Source organism: Molothrus ater, chromosome 1, assembly GCF_012460135.2.
Source record: "Molothrus ater isolate BHLD 08-10-18 breed brown headed cowbird chromosome 1, BPBGC_Mater_1.1, whole genome shotgun sequence".
NCBI lineage: Eukaryota > Metazoa > Chordata > Aves > Passeriformes > Icteridae > Molothrus > Molothrus ater.
The window spans coordinates 138,091,512-138,111,055 of NC_050478.2; the positions used below are offsets into that span (position 1 = coordinate 138,091,512).

Genomic DNA, 19,544 nt, shown 5'->3' on the forward strand with positions numbered 1-19,544 from the left:
ATCTTATTTTTTCTTTCCCCAGTGGAAAAAAAAATTAAACACTTTAGTTAAAAGCTTAGGAATTACAAGTAAATAATACTGTCTATTTTAATTATTTCTTTTGGTTTATTAACCCGAGGCATAATTAAAGAGAGTAGCTGAAAAGTTGGCACTGCTGATCTTGTAAGGAACACATTAGCAATATTACTTCCCTTTTGCAATTGACACAATTGTTATTGTATGTTGTCACAGCACTTTTAATGTATTTCCTTCCATTCTCTAAAAATACTTAGGAAGAATTTATTTTTTGTTGTATAATAGCTTTTCCTCTTTGTCTTTGTCAACAGATGCTGCTCTTTTAAGACTAGGCCTAAGAATCCAATTACAAGTTTTTTGGAAAGTTCCAACTAATTGAGAACAAGATGGTTTACCTGATAACACTGCAATTACTGACCTGTAACACTCCTGGCCAGCATATAAACAAGATCAAGATACAAGTCACTAAACTAGTCTTAAGAATCCAGTGCTAATTATAATTTGCTACTCTATACATAAATAATAAATAAATAATAAAATTATTAAATAAATAATTAAAGTATTTCCTTGTCCTTTTCAGCTAATAATATCACACATATAATCTTATTACAAATTATATGTTTTCTTCTGAATATCATTTGCTTAATAAGGTATTTGAAATGTGACACTTTTTTATGTGTACTAGGACAACTTATTTACAGTAATTAACATGCCAATAAATTATTACACTAGCAAAAGCTGGGTCCAGTTTTTCAAAGAAGATGATGTTTAAGGCACACTGGTTTTCATCCCTTACCCTTTCCTTCTCCATAAAAATAAGACTGACAAAAGTACTTGTCTAACATCAAGTAGAATCGTTTCTCCTCAGGGACTTGAAAAAGGATCTAATATTTCTATACTGATATTTTCCATTATGATTCCTCTTTTACTTTTCTACTATTGGTCCTTGTAATATATCATGCTTGCAATTAGCATTCTCCAGTAGTTCTGTCTGAAATTCCTTCTTTCCTATTTAATAGTATTTAGTTTTATATAACCAGCTATTAAACCAAGTATTCCCTTGACAAAGGAAAATATGTCTTTGCAGTTTGTGGTTTGAGCAGCATTTTGAAAAGTAAAATTAAATTCAGCATTTGGAATTTTTCTTTTATTTTAGAGAAAACTAATGAATCAAAGATGCTAGTCTGGAAAAGGATCTTAGGCAATGGTGAAATGCTAGCTACTCCAAGGTTTGGTTCTCAAACTACTGAGCAGAAGCTGATGGTCTCCTACCTGTTATTTTTGTGTATGCAGTGCTATCAATATAGTAGTCAAAGCCCTGAAGAGCTCTTAGGGCATAAAAAGCCACAAAAGAAAATTTCAGCTTTGAATCAAGGACCCTTTTACCAACAGAGTAAAAATCCTTGACAAATACGTTATGCATTGAAAGACTGATAGCTTTCTTAGGCTGAGTTTGCATCAAAATTTAGATCATTCATTAAAAGAATGTTATACAAAAAAGCCAAACTCAAACCATGACATATTTGATGCCACAGAGTAGGGACAACTTTCTATAGAACTTGAATATTTCAAATACAATTGAAAAATCTTCAAAGAGAATTCAGAAAAATGAAATTGCAGATGCTTACAGAAAAAACTAAAACATCAGCTACTTTAATGTTTATTCAGAATCAGGTAGAAGTATGTTTTATATTCTGATGTACAGCATAAAACAGACAAAATAATAACATTCATTAATTCTTGCACTGTGACTCTAATTTCTGATAAAGTTATAGTATGGTACTTAAGAACACAACTAATCTTCAACCAATTTACTTTTTAAAATTTCACTTAATGCAAAGTTCTCTAGCTCTAGATACATTTCCCAAAGGTTAATTATACTCTTTGTTAAAGTGTACACTGTGTTTCTCAAAGGAATTCATTTCTTTTCCGTTTCTACTCACTTATCCTATTGTTTTTGTACTGACTCAAAAATACATTAATATTCAGTTTATTTCAAACAAAACTTTTATGTTTTGTTTGAATTATATGTATGTACTCATGACTATATTCATGGAATCATCTGACATACCAGGTGGAGAACATCTGGTTGGTTACAGCAGCCAAGAGAGCACATTTTTAATTAAGAACTAGTCTACCAACATGGGGTACAAAGAATAATATTTTCTTATCCTAACAACCACAAAGTTAGAATATACGAAGATGAAATTATTCTCTCATTCATCCTTTTTTGTACTTCTGTTAAAATACGATACAGTTATCATAACAAAACATTTCCCCCTTGTCTCTTCATAAGCATATCAAATTGTATCATATAACCACCAAAGAAAAATACTATGTAACATATCAGTGGATTCCCCTTAATTCATAAACTAAAATGGTGGGTCTGAACTGTGGAATTATTTTTGTATTTTTTATTTTTTTTTTAAAAGATAAAAGCTGGTAATAATCCTTCATCTAAAGACTAATCATATGACTAAGCTTGAACTTCTCTTAATGGAAAAGTATTTATTGCTTAGAAACCACCTGAAAATTGCCCTTCTATGAAAAAACTAACTTCTCTAACACATACTGAGAAAATGTCATCATAGGAAAGGTATTTCAGCCCTCTGATCAGCCCTTTGTGTCCCCCTGCTGGAGTCATCTTTCTCATTGTCTTGACATCTTTCTTGAGCTAGGATGCAGAACTGCAGATGGGGTCTCATCAGGGCAGAGGAGAGGGACAGACTCACCTCTTGACCTGCTGGCCACTCCTCTCTTGATGCAGACCAGAAGGTGGTTGGCTTTCTGAGCTGCAGGCTCACACTGTTGACTCATGTTCAGCACTTTATCCACAGGAACCTCCAGGTACTTCACAGAACTGCTCTCAGTGACTTCTTCTCCCAGTCTGTACTTGTTTCTGGGATTGCCCTGACCCAGGTGTAGCACCTTTCACTTGGACCTGTTAATCTTCATGAAGTTCTTATGGGCCCATTTTCATGCTTGTCCTGGTCCCTCTGCACATCATCTCTTTCTTCTGCTCTGTCAGCTGAAGTTCTCGGCTTCGTGTCATCGGCACACTCGCAGAGGGGGAACTCCACCTCACTCTCTGTGTCATTGACGAAGGTATTGAACAGTACCCATCCCAAGACAAAGCCCCAGCTACAGTGAGTGTCTTATTGCCCTGAATTCACAGTACTGGTCACTGTTGGACCAGAAGCCTCAACTGATGTGAGTTTGCTCTGCACAGTGAGTGTGACTGTGTGACACACATGTGCACTTTTTGTAGACCAGAAATCAAACCCCATTTACTATATCTATTGCATTCAGAAACCAAATTTTGAGGAATTTGTTTTGCTAATGACTACCGTGTTTCTGTTTTTGAGATTTCCTGACTCCTAAACTCCACTGGAAACAAAAAGTATTAGTTATGTGCACCATTCAGTCAACAAATCAAAAAAAAAAGTTTCTGAAGCAAGTTTAGAAGTGGGATCCTACATGCACACATTTTGGTACCTCTTGATGGTAGAAGAGAATGGACACAGCTTTCTTCAGTGAAACTGTCCCATTCTCTGCCCCATTCAGGCATGTGATATCAGTTATAATCTAATATGCTACTTTAAACATATTACTTTAGGATTGTTATCTACGTAATTTTAAGAAATACATGAGTTCAATTATAATTTATTTTCTGTGTCAAACGTAGGGTAGTAGGAATACAGCAGGATTCTTCAAGAACACACAAAAAAGAATTAAATTTAAATTCTTGAGACACAATCAAATGGTAAAATCTCCTCATCCAGTAGCAATAAAAGAGAGATTACTTCTCATTTTAAAGGTCAGCCTATTTGTTAGGAAAATAAAAACATTACTTTTCATTTGGATGAGATTGTCTAAATTATTAAGTACTTGGTTAAATTGGAAAAAATGTGTTTACTCTCAAATTAAAACAATCAGTGTTCCTATAAATAGTTCTTACTTTGACACATAGCAATGTGACTCTTCTAAGAATTCTCTAGCACTTGAATGATTAATGTGTCTATTGCATATTAAAAATGTAGTTATGCTTTGTGTAAATTATAAGCTCCATTCAAGTGCAAGTATGCTAAGGAATTTTTTTATAGTTTAATCTTCAGTTTCAAATTATTTATTTTCAGTATACAGCTAACAGGGTTCAAATATCTCTTAAGAATTATACAAATATCTGTTCTGAACTACCAAAGATGTTTGTGTCCTAAACCAAACAAACTTTTTGCAGTGTTATATATTTGCTACCATGATTCTCTTCACACATTATTCATTTGAATTTTAAAGTTCTCATTACTTTCCAAATGATAAATCACATTGTGTTCTTGGCCTTTCAAACAGATCTGCATTGGCATATATTGTTTCTCTTCTTCTCTTTATTTAGATTTGATTAAAGACAGTTTTGCATGAATAAGTTCATAAAGAAAGTGAGTACTCTCATGTGTATTTATGACTTTGGGGTATTGATGCCTCATATTAAAATTGATGAAACAAAGTGCGGAATTATGATTTACTATTTTCACATGTCAGTAGAAATCACACCCAAATCAAGACAAGATTGAAGGTTCCTTAAAAATATAAATACCTTAAGAGCATGAGCAAATAAGTGAAAAGAAAAACCAAAGCCACAATCTTCACAAAAAGCCCCAAACAAAAACCCAAACCAAATATTTATTTATTTAAAGGAACATGATTTTAGGGGAGTCAATGATTATTGCTTTAAAAGTTAACTTAGTCATTAATTTACTTATTTTCCAGCATTTTTTTTAGCAATGTCTTGGTAACTTTCCTATTTCTTTGCCAAATAAATAAGTACTTGAAGAAAGATTACATTTTATTACCTAATTGGCTTAATACAACAGGTTAGGCACATTCTGCAAGTAACTTTCTACTTTGGGCATCTCTCATATTGGCATAAATCATCCTAAAGATGATATTACCTTAGCACAGAGTTTATTTAGGCTGAATCTGTTCCTTTTGTGTTCAAGGCATATGTACTCAGATGAGCACTCAGATAAGACTTCTGAGTGCTGGGGAATAATAGGAGTTAAAACAGAAACCCGATCCAAAAGATTCTGCTCTTTTTTGTCCTTTGTGTTACAAAAACATTATCAAATTGCAGAGAATATTAATAACAAATCAAAACATATGTTCTGTTACAGGCATTTTAAGCAAAAATATTCTACTTCACAAATATTTATTGTATAACATTGAAGAAAAGTGCTTAAAACCATCAAAAACCATCTTACATCTCCAATATAATGTTTAGAAATTTTACTCACAAGGTATACTAGAGATGTTAATAGAAATGCTTTATTTGAGGTTTCAGAGGGAAAAGACTGCAAAAGACAAATTTAAATTACCTTTCTTAACAACAGAAAGAATATTAAAAACATTTAATGCATGACTGAGTACTCAGTAAAAAATATTCATGTATCTGAAAGTATATGTACATATGCTTCACTGTATCAGCATTTACCACTCAAAGTAGGTGTTTTAATAGTGTAGAATATAAAGTATGAACCAGAAAGATATGCCATATAAATAATTTGTTCAGCCCATTAGTCATCAAAACTGTTGCAGGGCAAGTGAAATCTCATAGCTAAAATATTAGGAACAAAAAGTGGCATAAATTGGCTTAGCTGAATGATTGAATTCAGCAAATATTTACTGATGAACATGAGTCAGTAAAAGAAACTCATGTGACTTTTCAGTCACAAGTCCAGTAGAATGTTTCAAAGATGTCTTTTCGCTAACTGAGGTAAATGGAGCCATGTTGAATATTTTGTTATTTCTAAGCACTAGTCAGAAAGTGCTTGTACAGATTCTTTTGAATAGGCAAAAGAGTAGGATTTAATACAATAAAATGCTTTGCTCTGTTGTTTTTAAGAAAATTTTTACTACAGAAATGCCTTCTGTTAGCAATTGAGGCACAGAAGAAGGAAAGAAACTTCACAGGATTTTGCAGCAACACATAGGCAAACAAGGATAATAATTCACATTTTCTCAATTCCAGACTAGCATTTTTACTACTAAAAATGATAAACCTGTACTGCAACTAGAGCACATATAATTGAAAAACTTTGTCTATTTGTAAAACATCTTCTTGTAAAAGTATTTCTTTAAACTAGAATGAATAAGCCTTTGTGATATTCCATAGACTGAGGCATTTCCTTTGCTTCAGTCTCCACTCTGAAGACAAATTGTCCCCAGGATACCCAGCCCTCAGAGCTGGAATTTAGGGACAGGGATCTTAGTGAAGCCCCCATAATCCTGGAGATAGTTAGTGACCTGCTATGCCAATCAGACAACCATAAGTTATGGGTCCTCATGGAAGCCACCCCAGGGTAATGAGGGAAGTGCCAAAAGAACTTGCCAAACCACTCTCAATCAACTACCAGCAGACCTGGTTAACTGAGGAAGTTCTGGATGACTGGAAATTAGCAAATGTAACACCCTTCTACAAGAAGGATTGGAAGGATGATCCAGAGAAATACAGGCCTGTCAGCCCAACCTCAGCACTGAGCAAGGTCATGGAAAAGATCATGCTGAGTGTGATTAAACAGGACATGCAGAACAACCAGGGAATCAAGCCCAACATGGATTTAAAAAAAGCAGGTCCTGCTTGACCAACCTGGTCTTCTATGACAAAGTGAACCTGCTTGATAGATGAGGGAAGGACCTGTGGATGTGTCTCATATAGACTTCAGTAAAGCATTTGACACCATCTCCACGGCATCTTCCTAGAAAAACTGCTTGCTCACAACCTGGGTAGACTCTTTGCTGGGTAAAAAACTGGTTGTCTGGCCAGGCACAGAGAGTTGTTGTTAATGGAGCTAAATCCAATTGGTGGCAGGTCACTTGAGGTGCTCCCAAGGCTAGTTTTGGGGCCAGTATAACATCTTTACTGATGATCTGGATGTGGGGATTGGGACCACCCGCAGTAAGTTTTTCACAGAAAGAGTGGTCAAATACTGGAATCATCTACCCAGGGAGGTGGTGGAGTCACCATCCCTCGATGTGTTTAAAAAAAGACTGGATGTGGCACTTGGTGCCATGATCTAGTTGAGGTGTTAGAACATGGGTTGGACTTGATGATCTTAAAGGTCTTTTCCAACCTAGAAATTCTGTGATTCTGTGATTCTGTAAATATGCAGATGACACCAAGCTGGGTGGGAGTATTGATCTGCTCCAGGTGAGGAAGGATCTACAGAGAGACCTGGAAAGACTTGATCAGTGGGCTGAGGACAGCTGCAGGAGGTTCAGTAAGGCCCCGTGCTGAGTCCTGCACTTGGGTTAGAACAAGCCCATGAAGCACTATGGGCTGGGGAGAGTGGCTTGAGAGCTGTTTGGCAGAAAGGGACTTTCTGGGGATGCTGTTTGACAGCTGACTCAGTAAGAGTCAGCAGTGTGCTTGGTTGGCCAAAAAGTCCAATGGCATCTTGGCCTCTATCAGGAAAAGTGCAGCCAGCAGGACCAGGGAAGTGGTCACCCTCTGTACTCGGGACTGGTGAGGACACACCTGGACTGCTGTGTTCAGTTCTGGGGCCCTCAATTTAAAAGGGATTTTAAGGTGCTGGAGCATGTCCAGAGAAGGGTGACTCACAAATGGATTAGAAAACATGTCCAATGAGGAAAGGCTGAGGGAGGTGGGTTTGATTAGTCTGAAGAGGAGGCTCGGGAGGGACATCATTGCTCTCCACAAGTACCTGGAAGGAGCTTGTAGTGAGGTGGGGGCCAGTCTCTTCTGCCATGTCTGCAGTGACAGGATCAGAGGAAATGGTCTTAAACTGACACAGGGAAGATTCAGATTAGATATTAGGAAAAAAATTATGGTGGTCAGGCACTGGAATAGGTTGGAATAGGTTGCCCAGGGAGGTGCTGGAGTCACTACCCCTAGAGGTGTTAATGAGGTATCTGGATCTGGTGCTTGATGATCTGGTTTAGTAGTTTAGGGTTTAAAGGGGTAGTGCTGGGTTGGCAGCTGGAGTGGATGATTTTAAATGTCTCTTCAAACCTTGATGACTTTATGATTCTATATTTGCAGACTAATGTAAGGTCTCAAGTTTGAGTATCTCAAGTAGAGATACTCAAATTTTGTTTTCCAGACAAATAAACATTATCCTTTTTTAATAATTTTTTTCTTTACTACATTGCAATTTTGCCTCTTCTGCCTCCTTATTCCTGAATACTTTTGGTAAACTTATAAAGAATAACATTAAGGCTTGGGTCCTGAAGTTGAATGCTTTTTGCTCTGCAGCTGATGGAAACCCATAAGCATTCTGTATTGAAGTGGGACATACAAATTAAGCTAAACAGGAGAGTTTCATACATAAAGCATTGAGTTCTGTTATAAGAAAAGTCTCCTTTGCCACACTGGGATGTTGGTAATTGTATTGATAGATTTCATTGCCATCTCTTATTTTTCCTGCTTTCTCCTTCTTTTTCAGGTTGCAGTGATCCTTCTATGTTGTGTTGTGTTGTGTCTGTATAACTTGGACTGTTCTGTTCCCCCTATCATGTAATGGTTCTGCCCTGGTTCTCGTTCCCTCCTTTATGCTGCCAGTTATCCCAACTCCTCCCCAGTTGCCTTGGAGATTAATTTACCCTTTCTCAAATCCCTCCCTGGTGCCTTGTCCATCACTTGGCGCTCCCACCCTTCTCTCTAGAACTCTCTAGAAACTTCCAGCTAGAGCGTCGAGTGATTGGCTCAGGGGCCAGGGTCCCACCTCAAGTTATCCCCATTGGTGCTCTCCCTAAGTCAATCTTTTGTATCCCACTCCCCTCTGAAACCCTATTCATCCAAGGACTGACTCCTCCCTTGTTTCCGTCCCTCCTAAGCTCTTGCAACTTTCCCCTCTTTCTTTTTGACTGTCGGTTCCCCTGGGACCCTGTAAACCTGGATTCACCACAGCTGGCGAGCGCTCTCTTATTTCTGCTGACTGTAGCCACAGGCCAAGCCACATCCTACCACAAGGCAGCGCTGCTGTCATAGCACAGGGTTTGCCTTAGGTCCTGTTCTGAACCATGGAGATGGGGACAGTGCCCCCGTACTGCTAGCGGTGCTGGATAGCCAGCTGGGACATCCGAGAAGGACAATCTTTCTCCAGCTGCACCGCTTCACTTCTACACTAGTTTGGGGAGTTGGACTTTCTTGAATGTTAATTTAGTTATTAATTTACTTATTTCCCATATTTTTCTTAGTAATTTCATATTAATTTTTCTACTTCTCTGCCAAATAAATAAGCACCTGAAGAAGGACTCTTTTATCATATGATTGACTTATTATAAGAGATTAGGCACATTCTGAAAGTAACTTTCTATTTCGGCATCTCTCATATTGGCATACTCTTCACTATGGACTAACGAAGAACAAAAAGGATAAGCAATGAGTAGAGTTGTGTTCACATATATGCTTCTTATCTCTTATCTCAAAAAAATATTCTTTGATAACTTTGTATTAATAGCCACAAGAAGTAAAAATACTATCTTATAGCTTTCAAACACTGAAAACATTTTTTTCTCTTCTCCAGTGAAGAATTTTATGCTCAGAACAATGATTTTCATTTTTCTTTGTTCTAATATTTAATTGTTTCATTGGCTGTAACAGCCCAAGAATGTATTTCTTATATGTAGCTAAAATAAGCAGTGGACATAAGTTACAGGAAACTGTGGTGGTGTGTGATGTAACGTTGTTTGATTTGGTCTGGTTCATCCTGAATAGTTTCCCCCTCTTTCCCTGGAAATCCCCAATTTCTTATCGTTATTTGTCTATCATGTTTCCCCTCCCCTATCCATCAGATGTGTCTTGTTGTCCCCACCCCTGGCCTTTGTCCATCACTTGGCAGCCCTGCCTTTCCTTCTAGAACCTTCTCCCCAGGGTGTCAAGTGATTGGGCAAGGGCAGGGACCCCTCCCCAGTTTTTTGCTGATTTGTTAGCCTCATACGTTCATCAAACTATGTATCAGTTTTTTCATACCCTCATTTGCCGTCGTGTTGCCCCTCCCAGGCCCTCCCCCTTCCCTTATAAGCTGTCATTTGCCCTCAGTTCGGTGCTCAGTCCTTCTCCCTCCACCCTGCTTTTTCTCCCCCTTCGACCTTCCTCCAATAAACCTGCCAACCCTTCCTGAAGGCTGAGTCCTCCTTTCCTTGCCTGCGCCTCCCTGCGTCTGCCGCCCTCCTTTGCTCTCGCATCGTGGATCTCATCGGGACCCATAGGCGCGATAGGAGCTCCGGGCTCCTCAAGCGCCCCTTCGCCGCTGATCGGGGCTGAACGTGAGCCGGGCAAACTCATCACCCCAGCACCGCAGCAGTTTGGCGCCCAACGCGTGGCGTGAAGACCCCTGCATCTGAGGCAGTCTGCGGATCCTGAACACCGTTCGGAGGACTGCATCTCGGAACAGGAGTCCCGCGACGCGCGGGTTGGATTGCTCTAATCCTTTGGGCGACTCACCGCTCTCCGTGTAGCACGCCCTCGTTTCGGGAGGTGCGGTGCTCCGGAGAGAAGAAGGCGACACCCTCTCAGCGCACCCTAAAGAGGCCGCCTTCGGCGCAGGCAGCTCCCGCTAGCAGCAGCCTTGGTTCGTCCCCCTGACGGGTGAGTCTCTTGGCTGTGTTGTACAGCCCACCACCTGACCTCACGGAAAACCTGGCATAGGCATCCCGGTCCTCTCCTCGGCCAGTGGGAGGGGGAGGTCAGGGTCAGTGGGGACCCCGTTTAGTTTTATTTTAGATTCCTTTTGATTTTCCTGTTGCTAGCGGTAGAGCGAGTGGCTGACCCCTGCGTATTCCATCTGCAAATATGGGTGCTAAACTGTCGGCCACTCAGAAAGGGGTTTTTTACCAAGTTGTGGGTACCCTGGGGGGTGGGAATTATAAGTTTAACAAAAGGGAAGTTAAAAGTTTAGTCCGCTGGCTGACCCGTACCTACCCCGATTTAAATGCCGAGTCAGTCCGGGATCCCAAATTCCTGAGGCGAGTCCAATCCCGCCTTCAGAGAGAGATCCAAGCTGGCGGCAAATCCTTTCAGAGCCATTTTTGTTTAATATCCCTTTTGATTTCTGCCCTCACTGTTAAACCCTCCTCCCGGACTCAGCCAGCGGACCCCCAGTTATACCCCAGTTCTCCCCGTCCCCATGCGCCTGCCCTTCGTTCCTCGCGCCCTCCTTCCCGAACCGAGTCCCTGCGGGGAGCAGCCCGCGACAGCCCCGCGCCAGGGAGACACCCGTCCCTAAGTTCCTCGCGGGCGACCCGGTCCCCGAGCCTCCGAAGGTCTGGCCAACCTCCGGAGGAGACTGTCCCTGTTCCCTCTTTCCGCACCCCCTCGACCCCAGTTGTTAAACCCAAGGTTCGTTTCAGTTCTCCGCGGTCCTCTCGCCAAGATGGCGTCAAATCATCCCAAAATGGAGGGGACCGCGTGTTCAATCCTAAAAAACCCCCTTCTCCTTCCCAGAGTTCCCCCACTCCTTCCCGGGCCCCCCCCCAAATCCCTCCCCTTCCCCCCTCGCGGGTTCCTCCCACGTCCCCTCCCCTTCCCCCTCCCCCTTCTCCCCCCCCTCCTCCTCCGCCCCCTGCTCCCGAAACTCCTCCCCCTCCTCCCCCGCCTTCACCCCCTGCAACTCCTCCCCCTTCCCCTCCTCTCCCACCACCCCCCGCCTCCGCAACGACGTCATGTGGCCCCTCCCACAAGGGGAGGCACTTTGCTGCAGAACCCTCCCTCCAGTTCCCACGCCGGGACCCTCCCTCCCCCGCTCCCGGTTCCCACGCCCTCCCTTCCGGTTCCCACGCTCTGGGGGCTAGCGGGGGGGGGGGTCCCGAGCCGGGGACCGGAGCTGTCTGCAGTCCCATCAGCAGCCCCGGTCGTTTTTCATCCCGCAGGAGATGGGACAACCCTGGCTCAATGGGTCCCCTTCTCTCACTCGTCCATGAAGGAGCTGTGCAAAGCACAGAAAGAGTTCGGGAGGGACTCCGAATATTTTCGGGGACTCCTTCAGGCCGTCCTGGCGGAGTCGGTCATTACACCTGCCGACCTCCGCCGAGTCTTCCGCTGCCTCCTCAATTCGACCGAGCAAGTGCTCTGGGAGGCAGCGTGGAGAAAGGAAGCCTTGAAGGTGCTCCCGTCCCTATGGGATTCCCCGAACTCCCGGACGAGTGTAGATGGGGATGTCATTTCCATTGACCATATGCTTGGGACGGGGAACTGGAGTGACGGAGCAACCCAAGCCAGAGCCATACCCGTGGAGGTTCTGCAGCAAACTGCCCGGGCGGCTGAGAAAGCTTTCTTGGGGTTGCGAGCGGCCACACCCCAGGTCCCATATGCCAAAGTCCTGCAGGGTGCCGAGGAACCATTCCTCGAGTTTGTGGAGCGGCTCCGAAAGTCCATTAACTATCAGGTTGAAGGAGAACACTTGCAAGCCGAGCTGTTAAAAGAGATGGCATTCCTCAATGCCAACTCGGCTTGCAAAGATGCAATCAACAGCCTCCCTCTGGAGCCAGCTCCCACCCTGCGGGACATGCTTTTGGTGTGTGGGAAAAAGGTATTAGTTCCATCAGGTACCGGACCACCACCTGCCGCAGCCTCCCGCCTGAAGACACCTTTTCGTCCTGCCGCCGCCGCCGTCGAGGAGCCCCCATTTACCACCGACGTCTGTCCCACTACCGCGCAGCCACTGCCACCAACATCAGCCCCGGTGCCCAAGCCTCCAGCCACACCGTGCCATCTGTGTGGGAAGCTGGGGCACTGGATGCCCGCATGTCCCCTCAAACAACAATTTTATGAGTTTAAAAAGTCCGTGCAGGGGACCCACGGGCAAACTGTTCAAAAAAACTAATTAAACAGCGCAGCGGCCCCCTGCGCCAGGACACAAATGCGGAGGCCTGTTCACACCATCCGTCCTGGCGGGAGAAGAGGGAGAACAGTGAGATAATGCCTCCAACTGGACTTGACCTTCATGCCGGACTGACACAAACACCACCTACTAATACTCATGCTCTTTCATCCTGTGTTTCCTCCCGTAGGTTGCAGCTTGCGGAACCATTACATCTCCGTTCCGCCGGTTTCCACCACGTTGCTGTCCTCCCGGAGGGTCTAACAAACTGGGAACGTCAAAGCCACAGTCTCCTCGTCCTAGGCGACACAAAGGCGACCCCACCAGAAGTGAGTATTGTCCCGAGCCTGCTTCCCGCTGGCTCGGAACAAATCTCACTCATGCTGCATTGTGTCCACCCCCCGCTCTTCCTACCGAAGGGGCAGATAATAGCCCAATTCTTCGTCGTGCCACGACCATCCACTGTTTCCACTTTACCATCTATAAAACCTCAATCAGCGGCCCAGGCCTCAAACATACCTACAGTAGCCTGGGCTCAAGCCCTTGGGCATGAAAAGCCCAAACTTATTTGTAAATTAAAAAAGGGGGGAGAGCAAGTCGCACTACGCGGCTTGCTGGACACAGGGGCAGACGTCACGGTTATTCCCTCTCGGGATTGGCCGTCGCGTTGGGAACTGCAAAGCGTCCCTGGCCACATCAGAGGTGTAGGAGGGCTTCAATTGGCGAGGCAATCGAAAGGCATCGTACAAATTACGGGGCCCGACGGACAATTGGCTTCTGTTCGTCCGTTTGTATTAGATTATACGGAACCCCTGTGGGGGAGGGATCTCTTGGCCCAGTGGGGAGCCCGAATTGACCTACCAGTGGCTCCCCAGGTTTTTCGGGCAGCGACCACTGCTGAGCGCCCCACCTGGAAGCTGGATTGGCTTTCGGATGAACCAGTACAGGTGGCGCAGTGGCCGCTAAACAAACAAAAATTAGCGGCGCTCAACGAGCTCGTGCAGGAACAACTACAGAAAGGGCATTTAGTAGAGTCCATGTCGCCTTGGAACTCTCCCATCTTTGTCATTAAAAAGCCCAACAAAGACAAATGGCGACTCCTGCATGACCTCCGTCAAATTAATGCAGTTATTAAAGATATGGGACCCCTCCAACCAGGGATGCCGTCCCCTGCGATGCTCCCTAAAGATTGGAATTTGGCAGTTGTTGACATAAAAGATTGTTTTTTCCAAATTCCCCTACACCCTGATGACGCGCCGCGCTTCGCCTTCACGGTTCCATCCATCAACCGTGAAGCCCCAGGCAAGCGCTACCATTGGACAGTATTGCCACAAGGCTTAAAGTGCAGCCCGGTGATCTGCCAATGGTACGTCGCTTCCCTGCTGACCCCTGTCCGTGCAGCTGTGGAGTCAGCCGTCATCCATCATTATATGGATGACATTTTGATTTGTGCGCCAGACGACGACCTGTTGGCTCATGCGCTTGACCTGACAACCACTGCGTTGGTTGCTGCAGGGTTTGAGCTGGCGCAGGAAAAGATTCAAAGGATGCCACCCTGGCGGTACCTTGGCCTTGAAATTACCAAGCGGACCATTGTTCCGCAAAAATTGGCAATAAAAAGCAATATCCGAAGCCTAGCAGATGCCCACCAACTGTGTGGTTCTTTAAATTGGGTGAGACCTTGGTTGGGTATTCCCACGGAAGACCTAACCCCTCTCTTCAATTTGTTGAAGGGGGGAGAGGAGCTGAGTTCTCCCAGGACCCTCACCCCGGAGGCCAAAACCGCTCTGGAGAAAATTCAGAGTTTAATCTCGGCCAGGCAGGCCCACCGGTACCAACCGGGCCTGCCATTCCGTTTTATTGTTTTGGGAAAACTGCCACACCTTCACGGCATGCTCTTCCAGTGGGACGGAGTCATCGGGAAGAGCAAGGACCGCGGGGCGAAGGACCCTCTCTTGATCATAGAGTGGGTATTCCTGAGCCACCACAGGTCCAAGAGAATGACATCGCCACTGGAGCTGGTGGCTGACCTGATCCGGAAAGCGAGATCACGGATCAGGGAGCTGGCAGGTGAGGACTTGACGTGCATTCATCTTCCCATTAAATTTGGCACGGGCCACCTCAAATTAACAATGTTTGAGAACGTCCTTCAGACGAACGAACTTTTACAACTAGCTTTGGACAGCTACACGGGCCAAATTACGATAGATCGGCCGGCCCATAAATTGTTTAATCAAGAATTTATTTTTACCATCAAGTCAGTACAGAGCAAGAGACCCCTCGATGCCCTGACCGTTTTCACTGACGCATCTGGAGCATCCCACAAGTCAGTGATGACTTGGCGGGATCCTCAAACTCAGCGGTGGGAGGCAGACATCACTGTGGTGGAAGGATCGCCACAAGTGGCTGAGTTAGATGCAGTCGTCCGGGCTTTTGAGAGGTTCTCTGAGCCATTCAATTTGGTAACTGATTCGGCATATGTAGCCGGTGTAGTGTCCAGAGCGGAGGGAGCAATCCTCCAGGACGTCTCGAATGTTCGTCTTTTCGAGCTACTCTCCAAAATTGTAAATTTAGTCTCCCACCGAGAGCAGCCCTTCTACGTAATGCACGTAAGGTCGCACACCGACTTGCCGGGGTTCATTGCGGAGGGCAACAGGCGCGCTGATGCCCTTGCCGCTCCTGTTCAGGTGGCCCCGCTCCCTGATCGCTTCGGTCAGGCCAAACTAAGCCACCAGCTGTTCCACCAAAACGCGCCTGGCCTTGTTCGCCAGTTCAATCTGACGCGCGAACAGGCCAAAGCTATCGTGGCGACATGTCCCCAGTGCCAGTCCCACCAGCTTCCATCATTGGGCCTGGGGGCAAATCCTAGAGGACTTTCGAGCTGTGAAGTGTGGCAAACAGATGTCACTCATGTTCCCTCCTTTGGCCGGTTGAGCTTTGTTCATGTCTCGATAGACACTTTCTCCGGCGCGGTATTCGCCTCCGCCCACACGGGGGAAAGAGCAGCGGATGTCGAAAAACACCTACTTCAGGCATTTGCTGTTCTGGGCATCCCTAGGCTGCTCAAAACTGATAATGGGCCTGCGTACAAGTCCAGGGAACTGCGCCAGTTCCTGCAGCAATGGGGAATAGAACATCGAACAGGCATCCCCTATTCCCCGACAGGCCAAGCCATGATAGAGAGGGCTCACCAAAGCCTTAAGAAAACTTTAGAACACCAGAAATCCACCACAAAGGTAGAGCCCCCTCACATCAGACTCTCAAGGGCGATGTTCACTTTGAATTTTTTGAACTGTTCCTTTGAGAGCCTGAACCCGCCCATGGTTAGACACTTCGGGAGCCACAACGCGCTGCAACCTACAGCCAAGCCTCCGGTCCTCATCAAGGACCCGGAGACTTGGCAGACCCAGGGGCCCTTTGACTTGGTGACCTGGGGGAGAGGGTACGCTTGCGTCCTCACTCCTTCTGGTCCCAAGTGGGTGCCCTCAAAGTGGGTTCGGCCTTTTGTGCCCAGGGAAGCGAAACACCGGGCGAAAGAGCAACAAGTCCGTGTCGCCAGTTGGAGGCGCCGAAGGAAGCCCCCTGACCCCCTTCTTCCGCCTATCTGTTTTTTATTCAGTGGTGAGCCAGAACCATTTGAATATTTAGTTCACGTTTCTTAAAACCCAGTTCTCCTTCCCTGATGCTGCCTCTTTTTAGTTTTTCAGGTATGGCACGGTCCCAGACACACCTAGTTGCCACCTACCTCCTTTGGGCCACGCTCACCACCAGCTGCTCTGCATGGACTCTCCCCCAGCCGAAACCTAATGTTTGGCGGACTCTCGCGGAAGCCCTGGGGCAAGATCACCTTTGCCTGAACACGGCGGCAGCAGAAGACCCGATGGCGTCTTGCCTCGTGGGGATCCCGCTCCCCCCTTCCCAGCTTCCCTCCCCTTTCAATTATATTTACTCCTTCAGAACTACCCCGGAATCCCCCACTGCTTTTTGGAACGCCTGGAGAGACCACCTCCGCTTACAACCTACTCTTGAGGTGAACCCTCCAGAGCTCCATTTGCTCGGCTCTGCACTTGCCCCAGTTTGCCTCATTTTTCGATATATCCCCAGCCCCGGTAATCCTCTATATTTTAGAGAAGCCCCGGGTTCCCAACACCCCCCCTCTGCCTCACTCCAGTATCCACGCACTCTGACCTTGTTGAACCCCTCCAATGCCTCCTATCTCCCGAACCAATGGTGCAAACGCATTGAAAAAATCCCTCTAGCCACCTCCCCGAACGACAAAGCAGTGACCCTTCCCCATGGTTTGTTCTTAATTTGCGGAAACCGAGCTTGGGCGGGAATCCCATCTAATCCTATCGGGGGACCATGTGCATTAGGCCGGCTGTCCCTGTTTACACCCAACCTGACCCATATTATGGATTGGCAAAATAAAAGCGCAAGCCTCAACTCGACCTTCAATTCGGTACGTACCAAAAGAGATCTAAAGAATCTAGATGAAGGCTGCGACTCTGTGATTGAACATTGGGACCGTACAAAAGCGACTGCCCTCACAGTTTTACTCCCTTGGGTAGCGATCGCTAAGTCACTAGGCGAATTGGGCCGCCTAGAGTGTTGGGTTGTAAAACAGGCCAATCTTACGTCAGCCGCCCTAACGGACCTCCTTTATGATGAGAAAGTCACGAGGCAAGCCACGCTCCAAAACAGAGCCGCCATCGATTTCCTCCTCCTGTTACACCAGCACAAGTGCGAGGAGTTTGAAGGTCTCTGCTGCCTCAACCTCTCATCCAGGGCTGAAGACGCGAGAGTCTCCATTGAGCGCATGCAAAATCATCTTGAAAATATTAAAGCGCAAACTACCGACTGGCTGGGGGACATGTTCCGCGGGTGGGGGTTTTCAAACTGGGTAGTGGCCATCCTGAAGCCAATCGTTTATTTATGTTTTTCACTTATATTTGTGTTGCTCGCTGCCTCAATACTATGGAAATTACTGAAAAACTTTATTAACCGAGCCCTCTCCTCTCCGGAAGTCCTCCGACTCCAAGCACCCCCTAACTCACCAGGAGAAAACTCTTGGGAGGACCCTGACGAAGGAGATAGCATGGAGCCTGTAGACCAAGAACTGCCCTATGAGGACAGCGAATTCGAACCTTGAGAACATAAACTCAGATACTTATAATAAGTTAGTCCCCCCGTCCCCCCTTTCTTTTTTGTTGTTTGCGAAAGGGGGAGATGTGGTGGTGTGTGATGTAACGTTGTTTGATTTGGTCTGGTTCATCCTGAATAGTTTCCCCCTCTTTCCCTGGAAATCCCCAATTTCTTATCGTTATTTGTCTATCATGTTTCCCCTCCCCTATCCATCAGATGTGTCTTGTTGTCCCCACCCCTGGCCTTTGTCCATCACTTGGCAGCCCTGCCTTTCCTTCTAGAACCTTCTCCCCAGGGTGTCAAGTGATTGGGCAAGGGCAGGGACCCCTCCCCAGTTTTTTGCTGATTTGTTAGCCTCATACGTTCATCAAACTATGTATCAGTTTTTTCATACCCTCATTTGCCGTCGTGTTGCCCCTCCCAGGCCCTCCCCCTTCCCTTATAAGCTGTCATTTGCCCTCAGTTCGGTGCTCAGTCCTTCTCCCTCCACCCTGCTTTTTCTCCCCCTTCGACCTTCCTCCAATAAACCTGCCAACCCTTCCTGAAGGCTGAGTCCTCCTTTCCTTGCCTGCGCCTCCCTGCGTCTGCCGCCCTCCTTTGCTCTCGCATCGTGGATCTCATCGGGACCCATAGGCGCGATAGGAGCTCCGGGCTCCTCAAGCGCCCCTTCGCCGCTGATCGGGGCTGAACGTGAGCCGGGCAAACTCATCACCCCAGCACCGCAGCAGGAAACAAAGCCCACAATAAAATGCAATTCCTTCCCATTTCTGTAGTAGTTGCAGAATATTCATAATTCTTGCATAATTGCAAGTTATACCATTATTTTACCAAGATGTTTGTGGCTGGGTTCATTATTTATGATCTGAAACTTAATTTCAGCTGATGCTGTAAGTACTTCTAACGTTGTTGGGCCATGATTCACCCCAAGACATAGAGATGTATTCACATGAACTTTGGTGAGAAGAGCACCAATTTAATTTGACAGCAGACCCTATGGAAACCTCACAATCTGCACTTCCATGTAGATACATCTGTGAAAGTTTCCTTTTTTTTCCCTTTTTATAAGTTTAAAACCTTCTATAAAATATAAAAGGTATAAAAATGTTTTCTTAGGAAGGGTTTTTAGAGAACACATAAGAATGCCACTATGGCAAAGCACTGTGTTAAAGACTTTTATTTGCCCAGTTCAGGCTGATCTGGAATGAGAAGGTCTGGCCTAGATAAGTCAGGAAAGATACTGAAATAGGACTATACAGTTTACAAATCCGGACCAGGAAGAGTATCCCGAGGCCTGAATCTAAACATAGGCCACTTAAAATTTTCAAATCCAACAGCTCGTGGTTCAGTCAATATTTTTCACAAAATTCTATTTTTCTGAGAACACTGTTTTCAGGAAGGTTTTCTTATTGTTCTACTGTGGGAAAAAAAATCAGTATATTTCAAAGTCTAAAAACTTGCTTCAGGATGACATTGATTTGCCATTTAATTCTGGCACCACTAGACTGTGGCACCAAATACAAAACTGCAAAAATTATAAATCAAGTCTCTAGAACC

At 45.3% G+C, this 19,544-nt stretch overlaps 1 protein-coding gene across 1 annotated transcript; it reads left to right on the forward strand.

Annotated features, from left to right (window-relative positions):
• The first annotated feature begins 10,409 nt into the window (after positions 1 to 10,409).
• LOC118694468 (uncharacterized) lies at positions 10,410 to 17,997 on the forward strand. The gene is made up of 2 exons (XM_036395560.2): positions 10,410 to 10,618; positions 16,548 to 17,997. The coding sequence occupies exon 2, from the start codon at positions 16,558 to 16,560 to the stop codon at positions 17,995 to 17,997; it is 1,440 nt and encodes a 479-aa protein (XP_036251453.1). The 5' UTR covers positions 10,410 to 10,618; positions 16,548 to 16,557.
• Positions 17,998 to 19,544: the final 1,547 nt, after the last annotated feature.

What these genes read in the sequence shown, in the direction of transcription:
- LOC118694468 (XM_036395560.2), top strand. Translation starts at nt 16,558, where the DNA reads ATGGCACGGTCCCAGACACACCTAGTTGCCACCTACCTCCTTTGGGCC.